The sequence below is a fragment of the Salvelinus alpinus genome, chromosome 10 (assembly GCF_045679555.1).
Source record: "Salvelinus alpinus chromosome 10, SLU_Salpinus.1, whole genome shotgun sequence".
Taxonomy (NCBI): Eukaryota; Metazoa; Chordata; class Actinopteri; order Salmoniformes; family Salmonidae; genus Salvelinus; species Salvelinus alpinus.
Genome location: NC_092095.1, coordinates 28,157,646 through 28,174,631, shown reverse-complemented (window position 1 = coordinate 28,174,631; position 16,986 = coordinate 28,157,646). Strand labels below are relative to the sequence as shown.

At 41.4% G+C, this 16,986-nt stretch overlaps 1 protein-coding gene across 1 annotated transcript; it reads right to left on the bottom strand.

Annotated features, from left to right (window-relative positions):
* Nucleotides 1-298: 298 nt before the first annotated feature.
* Nucleotides 299-15,008, bottom strand: LOC139531842 (phthioceranic/hydroxyphthioceranic acid synthase-like). Its single transcript, XM_071328726.1, has 6 exons — nucleotides 14,723-15,008; nucleotides 13,617-13,770; nucleotides 9,290-9,450; nucleotides 6,951-7,157; nucleotides 6,304-6,485; nucleotides 299-6,208 (listed from the first exon to the last, which is right to left on the bottom strand). Exons 1-6 carry the CDS (start codon nucleotides 14,817-14,819, stop codon nucleotides 653-655), a joined length of 6,357 nt encoding a protein of 2,118 aa, XP_071184827.1. The 5' UTR covers nucleotides 14,820-15,008; the 3' UTR covers nucleotides 299-652.
* Between the last annotated feature and the right edge of the window lie 1,978 nt (nucleotides 15,009-16,986).

Below are 16,986 nucleotides of genomic sequence, written 5' to 3'. Positions count from 1 at the left end.
AAAAACTTCAGATGATTTATGTCAAACATTCTGTCAGACTACTTAAAGATATCTACAGTATGACAAAGGTCAGGCCTATAACATTGTCATTGCATGATTGTGCCCCCTCCCAGATATACAATTTTGAATAGTGTTTGATCCAAAAGCAGGAAATTAAGCACACAAAAAATTGAATTTCCAGGGGATGAATATAATAAAAATAATAATACAATTTAAAAAACTGAATTAAGGTTCAAGTGACTGGTTCATTGGAAATACAATTTTATTTGACATTTTACAATAATACAATGAAATACAGTACACATTAGCACATGTGGTTAAGATTAATATAAGAATACAACAAGATCCAAACTTATAAACATGAAAAAAACACATTCTAAAATTGAAAGAAAAATATATTTGATAATACTACCAAAACATTGCATAACATCTTCAACAAATATTATTACATTTAGTGATAATTAACAACATATTTACCTTTGTTATAATGTTATGTGAGGACCAGGTCATGCCAAAGGTAATTGCAGTCTTGTGCTAGTATTGTTTTCATGATATGTGTAATGTTTCTAAATGTTATCTGATCAAACATGCAAATATAATGGGAAAATCTGATATCTACATCTTTATTTTCAATTTTCAGCTTTTGAAATCTCTATAGTCTTGTGAACATGTCATCTATCATGCCCTCTTTCTGGTCATCATTCTGGGATTCACCCTCAGTGCCCTCCATCAGGTTTGATATCAATGTCGACAGTGTGCTGTTTGGGTCCAGCAATTTAACCAGTGGCACATTCACTCCCCTCTCCTGAAAGATGAGGTTCTGCAAAGTCATGGCTAACATTGAGTCAATGCCTAAGGCAGAGAGAGGAGAATCGTCATTCAACTCATTCTTGTCAACACCGATTGTTTCACTGAGTACAGATCTGATATAACCACTTGGGGAGGAGGAAGCAGCATTATGTCCAGACCGGGACTCTTTCAATTTGGCTTTTTGCATTGCCTCTTCCACTAATGCAGTCATACGCATGGTCAATGAGGCATTTTGAGACATGACATTGTACTTCATGTTTTTGAAATTGAACTTGCATATAGCCTGTTGAGGTTTGTTTAGCTGGAGGCATTGTTCCAGACTTTCGCGAATCTCTGTAACATCCATCACCATCAATCCCTTTGCCTCAAGAAACCTTTGGAAATGATCCTTGTTCAGCAAGAGACCAAGGTTCAAAGGCCCCCAGTTGATGGATTGCCCAGCTAGTCCAATATTCCGTCTATAATGACAGAATATGTCCAGGAATGAATTGGCTGCTGCATAGTTTGTTTGTGAGACATTGCCAATGAAAGCTGCAACAGAGGAGTAGCACACAAAGTAATCCAATTTGCAGTGTTTCGTGGCATGGTGTAGATTCAAAGCCCCATTCACTTTGGGCTTCAGGACTTTCTCATACAGAGATTTGTCAAGGGTTTCAATCAGGCCATCGTGCAGGACAACTGCACTGTGGAACACTCCTCTGATTGGACAAGAGGGAAACTTCTTGCCAATGAGACCAATCGCTCTGAGCACATGCTCAGAAACAGAGACATCACATCCCATACATATGATATGGGCACTGTATTGCTTCTCCAGATTGCAGATCTCCTGCTGTATGTCAGGTGTGGGGCTACTTCTGGAGAGTATGACAATGTACTCTCCACCTTTCTGAGAAATGAATTTCACAGTTTCAAATCCCAGCCCAGTGAGGCCACCTGTGACAATGTACATAGAATTCTTTTGGAAAAGCTGATTTGGTTTAGGCAACAAAGGAATTTTGGACAGTGTGCCTCTGGAATCATCTTTACCTAGTGCCACAACAGGCAGGGTCTTTGAGCTAAAATACGATTCAGACTCCTCAACAGGCAAGAAGTCAATGCTTCCTGATGTCAACCTTTGAAAGGTAGAGTGTTCCAGAACAAATGACTTCCTGTCCAAATGCATGGACTTGAGCCAACGATAAATGTGTGGCTTCTGGGCAATGAGTGATCCCCTTTGTATGATGCTGGACATTTGAAGGGTTTGCATTCGAACACTATCCTTCACATTTTGGAAAACGCTCTGTGCCAGCAAGCACTGGGACTGGGATTCACAGACAATGACAATGTGTCTAACACCAGGGAAATTGCCTGCTTTTGCCAACAGAGATTCGTCAAATGGCGGAAGGAGGACAAATGCATCCATTTTATCAGCTTTTACAAACAGCCCATTGCACTGTGTCCCTACAATGACATTCCATCCTGATTTGTTTGCTGTTTGGGCTAATACCTTGAGCAGACCAGAATCAGGAACAGAGGAGATGATCCCCAACCTTCTCTGTTCTTTGACTCTAGTTAACGCTTTGTACAATATTTCCCATGCCAGCACAAAGTAGGACACACATGGAGCCTCCTTTAGAAATGGGAGCCTCTTTGTTTTGTAGCATGCTTCTTCAGGAATCATGATCGCAGAGGATGCAAGAACAGGGTAGCAAGAGACAACATGGTCTCCCACTTTCAGTTTGCTCACATCTTTCCCGACAGCTGTGACAGTGCCACTGAAGTCAAGGGCCAAAAGCTGGTGGTTCTGAGATGTGTGTTTGTTCCAGTAAATTGTCTTGCCAAAGTGCAGATCAGAGACACTGACAGGAAAGTAGTCTGAGGAATGAACAGATATCTTACTGAGCTGAATCTCAACTGATTTCTGCTGGATGTCCTTTTTCTTGACCTCACAGCTAATGGCAGACAAGCTAGTCATTCTGTAGGGGTCAGCCGTCTGAAAGATACATGCCTCGGACATTGAAGAGGGCATACTTCCCCCAGAGCTCTCAATGCTTTCCATGGGAGTATGCACAATATCAGATTTAAAAATCATCCCATCTTTCACAACCAACTCCTGGTATTTGCTGCAAGGGTATGACTTTAAGACCTCAGACAGAGCTCTGATGTCCTCTGTAGAGACAGAGCTGATGTCAATCAGCTGGAAGGAAAGATCTGCCATTTCTGCAGCACATGCTCTAGTCATGCCTGAGAGGACAAAGCCTGGGCTGATGCGGTCCACTGTGTTCTCTGCTGACCGGTAAGTAATTACTCTGATGGAGTTTGGAAAATGACTCGCCCTTAGTTCCAGGACTATTTGACGGAAAATCTCACAGCAGTTTACTATATTCTCCAGAACAGTCTCGGTTTTGACTGAAGTGAGTTCTTCATCACCCCACATAAACAAGACCTCTTCAAAGTTTTTCTTGATATCTGAGATATTAAGGTTTGCCAGAAGTGTGGGAAATCCACGGTTTAAGAACTCCTTAGCATGTGCAAAGGGAATGTATTTAGACATTGAGCTCAAGTGTGGCTGCATGGCTTTGGAAACTCCTACCTGGTCAGAAAAGACCAAGGCCTTTCGTGCCTGAGAGGACTTGATATCCTCAGAGACAACCCTGAAGTCATTGTGGAAGAAGTATTCCTCAACAACACGTGAATGGCTCCCAAGGTACTTGATCATCACATGCTTAAGCTCAACCAATATTCTTCCCTCTTTGTCTGTAAAGCAACCACATACTTCAAAGTGATCAACTCCTACATCAATTGCTCTCACATAAACAATCATTTCCTTTTGCAGAGGTTCAAAGACTGTCAAGCTGCCTATTTTGGCAGGAAACCCAGGCCTGGAAGAGAATCCGTGTGCTACTGTAACAGGAGCGAGTTGCATCAGGAAGTCTAGAACTACAGGGTGAATACAGTAGTCATGCAACTGAGACAGCAATTCCTCTGGAACTGTGACAACTGAAAAAGCCTCCTTAAAGTCTTCACCATAGTGTACATCACCCTTGTTCTGGAAAACAGTGCCGTACTGAAACCCGCCATGACCTATGTTGTAAAACTCCTCAGAGCTCACCACTGACTTGCACCTTTTGTAGATAGAGCTTAGCGAAATGTTCTGCTCTTCGACTAGTCTTTCTTGCTTGCACACTATTGTGCCTGATGCATAGGTTGAAGAGGAAGAATGTATCTTAATATGTGTCTCGTCTTCTGCTGGTTCAAGTTGCACTTTCATCTCTGGTGCATTTTTGGTGAAAACAAATGGGTTTTGAAAGCTGATGCTGATTTGCAGTGTGTTGAGTGGCACTTTTGGTTTGGCACTTAACATGAAAGCAGACAAACCCAACTCAGTATAGAAAGCACCAGGGACAATGGCAACACCATTGTGTTTATGCTCATGCAAGTAAGATACTGAGTCAGAAAACAGATCACAGCTAAAGCTATTGCCCTCACTTCCTGTCTGAGTTAGCACAGGATGAGTACCTGCTGTATTTATCTTTGATGCAGGAATGATAACATCTCTCTGAGTGGAATCAAACTGATACACAGGGAAATGTGTTGGTGATGCCTCACAGCCTCTGTAGAATTGATCCCAGTCGATCTGAACCCCAGACTCAAACAGTTTGGACACAGTGGTCAGCATTGTCTCATGATCTTTTTCTGGCTGCACTGAGGACATAACTATGGTGTCATTTCCCAGAGTCTCCTGGATGTTCCTTTGTAGAGCCCTTCTAGGGCCTATTTCCACAAAGACCACATTCTTCTTGTCTTTGGTTGCTGATCTCACTGCCTGTTCAAATGAAACAGGCTCTCGAATGTTCCTGGCCCAGTATTTGCCTGTGCTGAAGTCTGGCTGCTCTACCTCCTTCCCTGTCACTGTGGAGAACAATTCTGTATCAACATGATTCACCTGTAAAGAGCCAATACTGTCCTCTATTTGAGAGAGGATGGGATCCATCATCTGGCTGTGGTATGCAGCAGGGACGTCTAGAACATGGAGGAATAGATTATTACTCTTGACTGAACTGCTTAGCTTTTGATGGAGACTGTCTATAGCATCAGCATCACCTGCAAGTGTGCAGGACTGTGGGCTGTTGGAAGCAGCCAGGCAAACCTTATTTAAGTAGGGGGGAAGGAGGTTCAAGACCTCTGACACGGCCATGTTACTGACCACAAGCATTTTCCCTCCTGTGACCTTACTCTGCAGAGTACTGCGGAAATAGATCACCTTCACTGCATCCTCAAGGGACAAGAGACCAGAGCAGTGGGCAGCAGCAACCTCTCCAACAGAGTGGCCAAGAATTGCATCTGGTTTGATGCCCCAGTGCTTGAAGAGACTGGCAATGCCAACCTGAATGGCAAAGAGGAGGGGCTGTACAACATCTGGTTTTGAAAAGTCCTTACTCCCAGACTCACTCTCAAGTCTTTCTAAGATGCTCATGTTATTGAACATTTGGAAAAGTATCTCCACCTCCCTGATCTTCTCTCTGAACACAGGCTCATGTTTCAGGAGCTCCTTGCACATGCCTTGGTAGGTCACACCATTACCACAGAAGACAAATATTAACCTTGGATCTGAGTATGAGGGGTAGGGAGTTTTACTCAGGGCAGACTTGAGTTGATCTTTTAGATCAACCAGAGAGGAAGTTCTGAAAGCCTTCTTGTATTTGTGTTTTAAGTGACTTCTCCTACAAGCGGAAGTGTATGCAAGAGCTTCTAAATCAACTTTGTTGTCTTTGTCTATCTGTTGAATTGTGTCCTCCATCATCATACTGATAGACTTTTCAGAACTCGCAGAGAGGACAAAATACTTGTGTGCTTTTCTACCACTCTTTCTAGAGACCTGTGACTGCTTGTGTTGCTTGACAATAACATGTGCATTTGTTCCTCCAAAACCAAAGTTATTTATCCCTGCAACCCTTTCAACAGAATCTCCCCACTTTTCTGCTTCAGTGGGAACCTTAACATTTAAGGCTTTAGCATCGATACTGGCACTATCCTCAGAGTAGAACAGTGAAGGGACAATGATTTCATGCTTCATCATTAGTAGTACCTTGATTAGCCCTGCCACTCCAGCTGCAGATTCTGTGTGTCCAATGTTGCCTTTCACAGAGCCGATGCGGAGTGTCTCGGAACCTGGAGGTCTGGCTTTGGCAATGACTTTGGAGATGCTGCTTGCTTCTATGGGATCCCCCACTGGAGTTCCAGTCCCATGAGCCTCTATGTACTGGACAGTTGACAGGTCAGACTGTGAGTAGATTCTGCGGAGCAGCTCCTCTTGCTGGACCATGGATGGCTTGGTGATTGGAGTGACTGTGCGGCCATCTTGGTTTACAGCAGTTTTTCTTATGATGCCCCATACATGGTCATTTTCTTTGAGAGCCTGGGTAATTAATACATAATCAGTGTGAAATATCATGTGTAGCCTGTCAGAAACATTGACAGCGATTTTGTGACAGTTAAATATAAAATATTTACTTGTTTCAGTGGCTTCAGCAGAATAACCCCACATCCCTCTCCTCTGCCATAGCCATCTGCTCTGCTGGAGAAAGGTTTGCTGGTGCCTTCAGGGGAAATCATCTTTGCTTTGCTGAGAGCGACAAAGACTCGTGGTTGTATGATACAGCTGACACCACCACAAATGGCCATCTCGCAATCACCTGATAAATGAAAGCATATAAAATACCTCAGATTATATTTAAGCAACAAGGCCCAAGAGGTTATGGTATATTTAAGCAATAAGGCACGAGGGGGTGTGGTATATGGCCAATATAGCACAGCTAAAGGCTGTTCTTACGCACGACGCAACGCAGAGTGCCTGAATATAGCCCTTAGCCGTGGTATATTGGCCATATATTTAAAAAATCCAAAGTGGCTTTTTGCTATAAACTGGTTACTAACATAAAAAGAACAGTAAACAATTATTTTTGAGTCATACCCATGGTATATTGTCTGATTTACACACGGCTGAAATGCTGTTTCAGCGCATCCAGGACCCAAACTCCCCGGTTTATAATTTGTAATGAGATACCGACCATGTTCTTTTAGTATTGAATTATGCCAGGTATAATTTTATTGACAAAAGGTTCCATGCACGTGCAATGTAAATATGATACATTACCAACCTTGTCTTATGGCTTGACAAGCAAAATGAAGTGCAACAAGGGATGAAGAGCAGGCACTGTCAATGGACATTGAGGGTCCAGTGAAGTTGAAGACGTAGGAGACTCGGTTGGATGCTAAACTCATAGCTAGTCCAGTGCCGGTGCAGTGGTTGATTATATTTGGGTTGACACTTCCAGCAGATTGTTCATAATCTCTGTTCATTAGCCCTACAATGAAAATAGACATACTTTGTTACAGTTTGTTGAAAATAATAACATTATATTTTAATATTTATCTAAATGGAAACAAAGTTCTGTGGTATGCTAATACTTGTGCATGTCACATAATGCAGAGTTGACTTTTGGTGTTTGCATGTTTGTTTTTTGTGTACAACAATCAGTAAAAAAAAAAGCAATTATTGTTCTGTCTTAAAAGAATGAAAATATACACTACCGTTCAAGAGTTTGGGGTCACTTAGAAATGTCCTTGTTTTTGAAAGAAAATCTATTTTTTTGTCCATTAAAATAACATCAAAATTGATCAGAAATACAGCGTAGACATTGTTAATGTTGTAAATGACTATTGTAGCTGGAAACGGCAGATTTTTTATGGAATATCTACACGGGCGTACAGAGGCCAATTATCAGCAACCATCACTCCTGTGTTCCAATGGCACGTTGTGTTAGCTAATCCAAGTTTATCATTTTAAAAGGCTAATTGATCATTAGAAAACCCTTTTGCAATTATGTTACCTGAAAACTGTTGTTCTGATTAAAGAAGCAATAAAACTGTCCTTCTTTAGACTAGTTGAGTATCTGGAGCATCAGCATTTGTGGGTTCGATTACAGGCTCAAAATGGCCAGAAACAAAGTACTTTCTTCTGAAACTCGTCAGTCTATTCTTGTTCTGAGAAATGAAGGCTATTCCATGCGAGAAATTGCCAAGAAACTGAAGATCTAGTACAACGCTGTGTACTACTCCCTTCACAGAACAGCGCCAACTGGCTCCAACCAGAATAGAAAGAGGAGTGTGAGGCCCCGGTGCACAACTGAGCAAGAGGACAAGTACATTAGAGTGTCTAGTTTGAGAAACAGGCGCCTCACAAGTCCTCAACTGGCAGCTTCATTAAATAGTACCCGCAAAACACCAGTCTTAACATCAACAGTGAAGAGGCGACTCCGGGATGCTGGCCTTCTAGGCTGGGTTACAAAGAAAAAGCCATATCTCAGACTGGCCAATAAAAATAAAAGATTAAGATGGGCAAAAGAACACAGACACTGGACAGAGGAACTCTGCCTAGAAGGCCAGCATCCCGGAGTCGCCTCTTCACTGCTGACGTTGAGACTGATGTTTTGCGGGTACTATTTAATGAAGCTGCCAGTTGAGGACTTGTGAGGCGTCTGTTTCTCAAACTAGACAGTCTAATGTACTTGTCCTCTTGCTCAGTTGTGCACCGGGGCACATCTGAGCATTTACGACTATGTAGATATTCCATAAAAAATCTGCCATTTCCAGCTACAATAGTCATTTACAGCATTAACAATGTCAACACTGTATTTCTAATCAATTTGATGCTATTTTAATGTATTTTTTTTATTTTTTTTTTCAAAAACAAGGACATTTCTAAGTGACCCCAAGCTTTTGAACAGTAGTGTAGGTGTAATTACTATTACTATAGTTGCCATGATAATTAATGATTTACATATTACTTCCAAATGTTATTACTGAGCATATAATTACCGTGGTTCATATTAGCAATACTAAACATTACAATTATTGTAACTACACTCTTATAAAACAAAATATGCTAGAACCTAAAAGGATTATTTGTCACGACTTCCGCTGAAGTCGGTCCCTCTCCTGGTTCGGGTGGCGTTCGGCGGTCGACGTCACCGGCCTTCTAGCCATCGCCGATCCACCTTTTATTTTCCATTGGTTTTGTCTCGTCTTCCCTCACACCTAGTTTCAATTCCATCAATTCCATGTTGTGTATTTAACCATCTGTTTCCCCCATGTCCTTGTCCGGAATTGTTTCTTGTAGTGCTTGTGTACGTTATGCTGGTGGATACCGGGTTTTGTTTGACCCATTCATTGATTGTTCTGTTTACGGTGTTTTTTATGTTTATTAAACGACACAGTTTTCGCTCTCCTGCGCCTGACTTCTCTGCCGCCAGTACGCACCCCATTACATTATTTGGCTGTCCCCATAGGAGAAATGAGTTCTACCTGGAACCAAAAAGGGTTCTCCTATGGGGACAGCCAAAGAAACGTTTTGGAACCCTTTCTTATAAGAGTGTGATTTACTTTTAAAATTACTAAATGCTAGTTGTATAAGAGAACAGAATATTGTTCACCTTACCCAAAAACACCCCTGTCCTGGTCCCACTGGCCTTCTCCATTGGTATCCCAGCATTTTCTAGAGCCCTGTACGTACACTGAAGAAGGTATTTTTGCTGGGGATCCATTTGTTCCACTTCCGTTTCAGTGATGCCAAAGAACTTGTGATCAAACTGATTGAACCTGTGAAAATTATTGGAAATGTGAAGTTAGTTTGATTTAAGTCTCTGGTGACAGATTGCTAACATAATTGGGACTAGCCACTGCTACCTACTTCTGATAATATAATTTCCTAACCAAAGATGTATTAAGTCAAGGTCCCTTAGTAAGCATATAAGATAAGATGTACTTAATTCCCCATGAATTTACAGAGAATGGAAATGTGTCTTTATGCTCACAACCCAAACCCCCGAGACACACATAAATACCCTGAGGGGCTGGAAGCATTGAGTCAGCTGCAGTGCCGTGCCACTGCAGCAATTATGGAGTTCTCAGCTGTTATCGTGACTGTTGTATACATTCCACCTCAGGACAACAAATATAACAAGCTGGCACTTAACGAACTGTACGAGGCTATAAACAAGCGGGAAAACTTACATCCGAAGGCTGCATTTCTTCCATTTTCATTCCGTATCATTAAGACAAGTGATGCCCAACTTCCATCCACACTTCTCCTTTGCCACTAGGGCCGATAAAGTCCTAGACCACTGTTACTCTACCCACAAGCAAGCATACAAGGCCCTCCCTTGTCCGCCATTCGGCAAATAAGATCATTACTCCGTACTTCTGCTTCCTGTTTACAAGCAGAAGCTTAAACAGCAAGTAATTTTATGTGACTTGCTCCTATGAGAAATGGCCATCAGAATCAAGGATTATGCTACAGGACTGCTTGGCTAGCGCTGATTGGAATATGTTCAGAGACTCCACCGATAACATCGACGAGCTCACCACCTCTGTTACCGGTTTCATAAAGAAATGCATCGGCGACGTCGTCCCCACAGTGAAGGTTCGCTGCTTCCCCAATCAAAAGCCCCGGATTAACACCAAGGTTTGCGCTAAACTAAATGACAGGGCTACCGTACACAGAGCTATCGCAGACAACCCTGATGCTACGGCCGAAGACAGGAACAAGTACAAGATGTCCTGCTACGACCTTTGCAGAGTCATCAAACGAGCAAAAGGACAATATAGGAATGAAGTGGAATCATACTACACAGGCTCTGACGCCCGCCGCTTGTGACAGGGGCTACAGTCCATTGCGGATTACAAACAAAAACCCAGCCCTGATCTGCTCAACGATGCCTCTCTTCCAGATGAACTCAATGCATTTTATGCTGGCTTCAACAATAAAAACACTGTATCATGACGGCTCTAGACGGTATTCCAGGGCGTGTTCTCAGAGCATGCGCAGATCAGCTGGCTGGCATATTCATGGTAATTTTCAACCTCTCCCAGTCTGTAATCCCCATGTCTTAAAATTACTACCATCATTCCTGTTTCCAAGAACTCTAAGGCTTAATGCCACAATGACTACCACCCGGTAAAACTCACATCCGTAATAATGAAGTGCTTTGAAAGGCTGGTTATGGCACACATCAACTACATCATCCTAGACCCATTCCAATTTGCATACCACCCCAACAGATAGACGATGCATTCTCAATTGCACTCCACACTGCCTTCACTTCACCCACGTAGATAAGAGGAATGCTGTTCAGTTACTACAGCTTAGCGTTCAACACTATTGTCCCCTCCAAGCTCGTCACCAAACTTAGGACCATGGGACTGAACAACACCTTCTGCAACTGGATCCTGGACTTCGTGATCGACCAACCCCAGGTGGTGAGGGTAGGCAACATCACCTCCGCTGACCCTCAACACTGGGCCCCACAGGGGTGTGTGCTTAGTCCCCTCCTGTACTCCCTGTTCACCAAGGACTACGTGGCCACGCATGACTGCAACACCATCATCAAGTTTGCTGACGACACGACGGTGTTAGGCCTGATTACCGGCGATGATGATCCCTAGAGTCATTACTTTGTAGAAGCACCTTTGGCAGCGATTACAGCTATGAGTCTTTCTGGGTTGTGCAATATTTGTCCATTAGTCTTTTTAAAATTCTTCAAGCTCTGTCAAATTGGTTGTTGATCATAGCTAGAAAACCATTTGCAGGTTTTGCCATAGATTCTCAAGTAGATTTTTGTCAAAACTGTAACTCTGCCATTTCCGTACATTCACTGTCTTCTTGGTAAGCAACTCCAGTGTAGATTTGGCCATGTGCTTTAGGTTATTGTCCTACTGGAAGGTGAATTAATCTCCCAGTGTCTGGTGGAAAGCAAACTGAACTAGGTTTTCCTCTGGGATTCTGCCTGTGCTTAGCTCTATTACGTTTATTTTCTATCCTGAAAAACTCCCCAGTCCTTAACAATTTCAAGCAAACCCATAACATGATTCAGCCACTGTTATGCATGAAAATATGGAGAGTACTCAGTAATGTGTTGTATTGGATTTGCACCAAACACGACACTTTGTACTCAGGACAAAGAGTGAATTGCTTAGCCACATTGTTTGCAGTATTACTTTAGTGCCTTGTTGCAAACAGGATGCATGTTTAAGAATATTTGTATTCTGTACAGGCGTCCTTCTTTTTACTCTGTCAATAAGGTTAGTATTGTGGAGTAACTGCAATGTTGTTGATCCATCCTCAGTTTTCTCCTATCACAGCCATTTAACTCTGTAACTGTTTTAAAGTCACCCTTTGCCTCATGTAGAAATCCCTGAGCGGTTTCCTTCCTGTCCGGCAACTGAGTTCGGACGGATGCCTGTATCTTTGTAGTGACTGTGTGTATTGATACACCATCCAAAGTGCAATGAATAACCACCATGCTCAAAGGGATATTCAATGTCTGCTTTAAAAAAAAATTTTTACACATCTACCACATCTTCACCCGACCTCATTTTCTATTGCATGGTGTATTTGTTTCTCTTATGTGCAAAAAAAGGAATCTTTACATTGCCCTTCTTTTTAAGGCGTTGGAAAACGTCCCTGGTCTTTGTGGTTGAATCTTTTTTTTTTTATTCACTGCTTGAATGAGGGACCTTATGTGTGGGGTACAGATATGAGGTAGTCATTCACAAATCATGTTAAACACTGCAACTTAAGTGACTTAATAATCACATTTTTACTCCTGAACTTATTTACGCTCGCCATAACAAAAGGGTTGAACACTTATTGTCTCAAGACATTTCAGCTTTTAATTTTTAATTAGTTAACATTTTGAAAAACATAATTCCACTTTGACATTCCACTTTGTATTGTGTGTAGACCAGTGACAAAACATTTAATCAATTTTAAAGTCAGGCTGTAACACAACAACATGTGGAAAAAGTCAAGGGGTGTGAATACTTTCTGAAAACACTATATCTATCTCTATCACTCCAGTATCCCTGCACATTGTAAATATGGTATTGGAACTGCCCCTGTATATACTGTAGCTTCTTACTTTCTTGTATTCTACCTATTTCTTATTTTTATTTCTCGTGTGTTTTTGTTTTACCTTATGTTATTTTTAGTGTTACATTGATATTAATTACTGCTTTGTTGTGTTTGAAGCTTACAAGAAAGGTATTTCACTGTACTTGCGCACGTGACATTAAAACTTTAATTATAGGGTGTTAAGTTGCTTGCTCAAGGGCACAACGGCAGGAAATGGTATCTAGGATGATGCCTTATCTTAATACCAAGTATGTCATTTGCCATAATAAATAGATACGCCTCAATATGACGTAATATCCAAATGTCAACATTTTTACATGTGGGGTTGCTGCACATGAACCTGTTTTATTAGAGATTTTGATTAATCAAATCCAAACAGGCATTTTCAAATTCTGCTCTACAAATTAAGCCATATTTTTTTTCATTTTATTTGACATTTTTAATGCCTTATCTTATAACTGATGTTTTGGGTGAAATTGAAATTGAGTTTCTGAGGTGTTACAAAAAGAGTAGCTAGAACTGTGTTTCAATGTTGATCCTGGGGACAAATGCAGTTTTTGTAATGAATTTTGCTCCAGTTAAGCATGAATTATTTTAAGGGCTCCCAGATGGCGCAGTGGTCTAAGGCACTGCATCTCAGTGCTAGAGGCGTTACTACAGACCCTGGTTTGATTCTAGGCTGTATCACAACCGGCTGTGATTGGGAGTCCCATAGTGCGGCGCAGAATTGGCCCAGCGTCGTTAGGGTTTGGCCGGGGTAGGCCGTCATTGTAAATAAGCATTTGTTCTTAACTGACTTGCCTAGTTAATTGAAAATGATATTGAATGCAAGGAACAAGGCAAAAATGCATACCCATCAATAAGTGCAGCCTTCGCTGTGCGCGATTTCCCCACTTTGTTGTCATCAGGGTCATACCACTGGGAACAGTCAAATCTCTCAGTTGGGATTGGCACTGTACAGTTCTTCCCCTCCAATAGAACCTTCCAGAAACTGTCAAGCCCCTCTCCTGTACAGACACATAAATGTTTAATTCAAAGTTGGAAAGTAAATATCATGATAGTTATTTCATATTTCACGTTAGAACTAGTATTGCACCAGTGATGCAGCCGGGTGGACAGCTGGCACAAGTTAGTGTTCCAAAGTCAAGAGAATCCCAGCATTCACTTTTCCCCCGTTTTGCCCCCATGTTGTGTCTTGTAAATTTGATAAGGGTTAAGACCCTTCCACAAGCCCTCTCATCTCCCTGCACAATGCTTCACCCGACCTAATTTTCTATTGTATAGTGTTTTTGTTTCTCTTATGTGCAAAAAAAGGAATCTTTACATTTTGGACAGAATTAAATAAAATTAAATAAAATTCAGATATAATTGTAAATAATGATCGGTTGGTAAACTCGCCGGTCACACCTAAAAAACACACAAGTACCATCAATGCATTTTTTCGCAACATGTGGGTACAGATGTAGGATCTTAATTTCATCACTATTATGTTGTGAGAAATGCAAACTTGTAGTGTATTTGTAAACTTCTAAAGTGTGTAATTTCAATTTTGAAATGTTTGACTTTATAATCCACATAATAATTCACATGTCCTGTTGCTGCAGGATAATTTTCCTGCTGTAGCAAACTGGCTCAAATTAAGACCCTACATCTGTAAAATGTTATGCAATTAAATTTACCCTACTGGTTGTAAACATGCACACCAAAACAGTAAGACAAATAATTAACACATTCTAATTACATACTATCACTTTGATGTCTCAAATTAATAGATTTTTGCCTGTTTTTGTCAAATCAATCTCTATTGAAATAGAGGGAACCACTTTAAGTAATCAGACAATGCCAAATGTGAGCTGGGGTGACCGCATCACATTGCATATCCTGTAGTGTTTTAACACATCAAGATTATTTGGATATTTTTTCAGAACCCCTTTTTTATGCAAAAATGTCAAGTTTTACCTCCTGGGAAATTGCAGCCAATACCGACTACAGCAATGTCGTCCTCAGCATCTTCCATCTTTACACCTGTCAGAAACTGCAAAAAGCGAACTGGCATGAGTTCATGATCTTCAGGAAAATGTTATTGACTATGTGATCAAACAAAAAATAGCTGATGTTCTTGCAATAAAATGTAAAAACATTGCCTTCCAATTGTATTAAAATAGTACTATTCAGATCAGTGAACTTACTTTAACATGCACCTACCTCATGAGTCTTGAATCTTCATTTGGCAATAAAATCAATGTCTCAGTTTAACTTTTTATAGTTTTTCTTTCAGTCATCTTCATAACACCTTTGGTTAATCATTGCCTAAATGTCTAAAAGATTTAGAACTTTCACCCTTACATTACTTCCTTCAAAAGGTGGGAAAGTACCCTAGGACGCAAAGGAAGTGCAATTTTAGATAAGAGAACTGGTGTGAATTCTGATTTTATCTTTGTAAATAATTGCTACATGCAAGTAAGACGTTGGATATGATCTGGACCAACACACTACAGGTGAACCCATTGCTCTGAAGGTCATTGGGAAGCAAGGCCGGACGACCGCATTTGGGGAACCGACATCCTCGAGTTATCTGTCTGGTTATTTTAAGGAGCATGGCTGGAAAAAGCCTTAACTTTCCTTAACACTGGTGCAGAGGAATGGAATGGTGCACCAACCAACTAAAATTCATCCTTATACTAGGGAGTTTTAAAGCAAACCTTAAGAAATGGTTACTGGGCAAAATGCTTTAAGACAGAACAGGCTAAGAGAAAGTATAATAGTATTAATTATTGTTACTTGGTCATCTATTTGATACATTCGACTGTTTCCTCCCTATTGATGAGATGACAGGGTTTCTTTCTGGATCAAAAAGGGGCTTAGGGGCCTCCCGAGTGGCACAGCAGTCTAAGGCACTGCATCGCAGTGTTGCGGCGTCACTACAGCCTGGGGTTTGATCATGTTTCTGAGGACGCATGACTCGCCCTTTGCATCTCCCGAGCCCGTTGGGGAGTTGCAGCGATGAGACAAGATCGTAATCACGAAATTGAGGAGAAAAAGGGTTAAAAAAATAGGTAAAAAAAAAGGGGCATGGCAGGGCTGGATTTGAGAGATCATGTTTGAGGCCTCCATCTTGGCGGTGTAGAGACATTTCTGAATTTTAAACCAATTTCCTGCAATTCTACAAATGTATTTCTATGGAGATGAGAGAAATTGTTTCAGCTTTAAAGCTAATTTCCAACAATTATACACATTTTCCCATGGAACTGAGAGAAAATCTTGCAGTTTTTAAGCTAATTTCCTGCGATTCTATATATGTTGGCATGTAGTTGATACACATGGTAAAAAAAAGTGATCTGCTGAATATTGACCGAGCGAGTAAACTCCCACTGCCATCAATTCTACTTGCTAACATGCAATCATTGGAAAACAAAATTGATGACCTACGATTACGATTATCCTACCCACGGGACATTAAGAACTGTAATATCTTATGTTTCACTGAGTCATGGCTGAACGACGACACAGATAATATAGAGCTGGAGGGATTTTCAATGCACCGGCAGAACAGAGAAGCTACGTCTGGTAAGACGAGGGGTGGGGGTGTGTGTCTTCTTGTCAATAACAGCTGCTGCGCAATGTCTGATATTAAAGAAGTCTCAAGGTATTGCTCGCCTGAGGTAGAGTACCTTATGATAAGCTGTAGACCACACTATCTACCAAGAGAGTTCTCATCTAAATTGTTCGTAGCCGTCTATTCACCACCACAGACCGATGCTGGCACTAAGACCGGACTCCTCCAACTCTATAAGGCCATAGGCAAACAAGAAATTGCTCACCCAGAAGCGGCGCTCCTAGTGGCCGGGGACTTTAATGCAGGCAAACTTAAATCAGTTTTACCAAATTTTTACCAGCATGTCACATGTGGTAAAAATTTGCAACCAGAGGCATGTCACATGTGCAACCAGAGGAAAAAAAACTCCAGACCACCTTTACTCCACACACAGAGATGCATGCAAAGCTCTCCCCCGCCCTTCATTTGGGAAATCTGACCATAATTCTATCCTCCTGATTCCTGCTTACAAGCAGGACGTATCAGTGACTCGCTCAATACGGATGTGGTCAGATGACGTGGATGCTACGCTACAGGACTGTTTTGCTAGCACTGACTGGAATATGTTCCAGGATTCATCAAATGGTATTGAGAAGTATACCACCTCAGTCATCGGCTTCATCAATAA

What these genes read in the sequence shown, in the direction of transcription:
- LOC139531842 (XM_071328726.1), bottom strand. Translation starts at nt 14,819, where the DNA reads ATGCCAGTTCGCTTTTTGCAGTTTCTGACAGGTGTAAAGATGGAAGAT. An exon ending in AAGGCTGCACTTATTGATGG is followed by an intron (nt 9,451 to 13,616) that starts GTATGCATTTTT and finishes TAATTTTCACAG; the next exon opens with GTTCAATCAGTTTGATCACA. An exon ending in CAGGACAGGGGTGTTTTTGG is followed by an intron (nt 7,158 to 9,289) that starts GTAAGGTGAACA and finishes TTTTCATTGTAG; the next exon opens with GGCTAATGAACAGAGATTAT.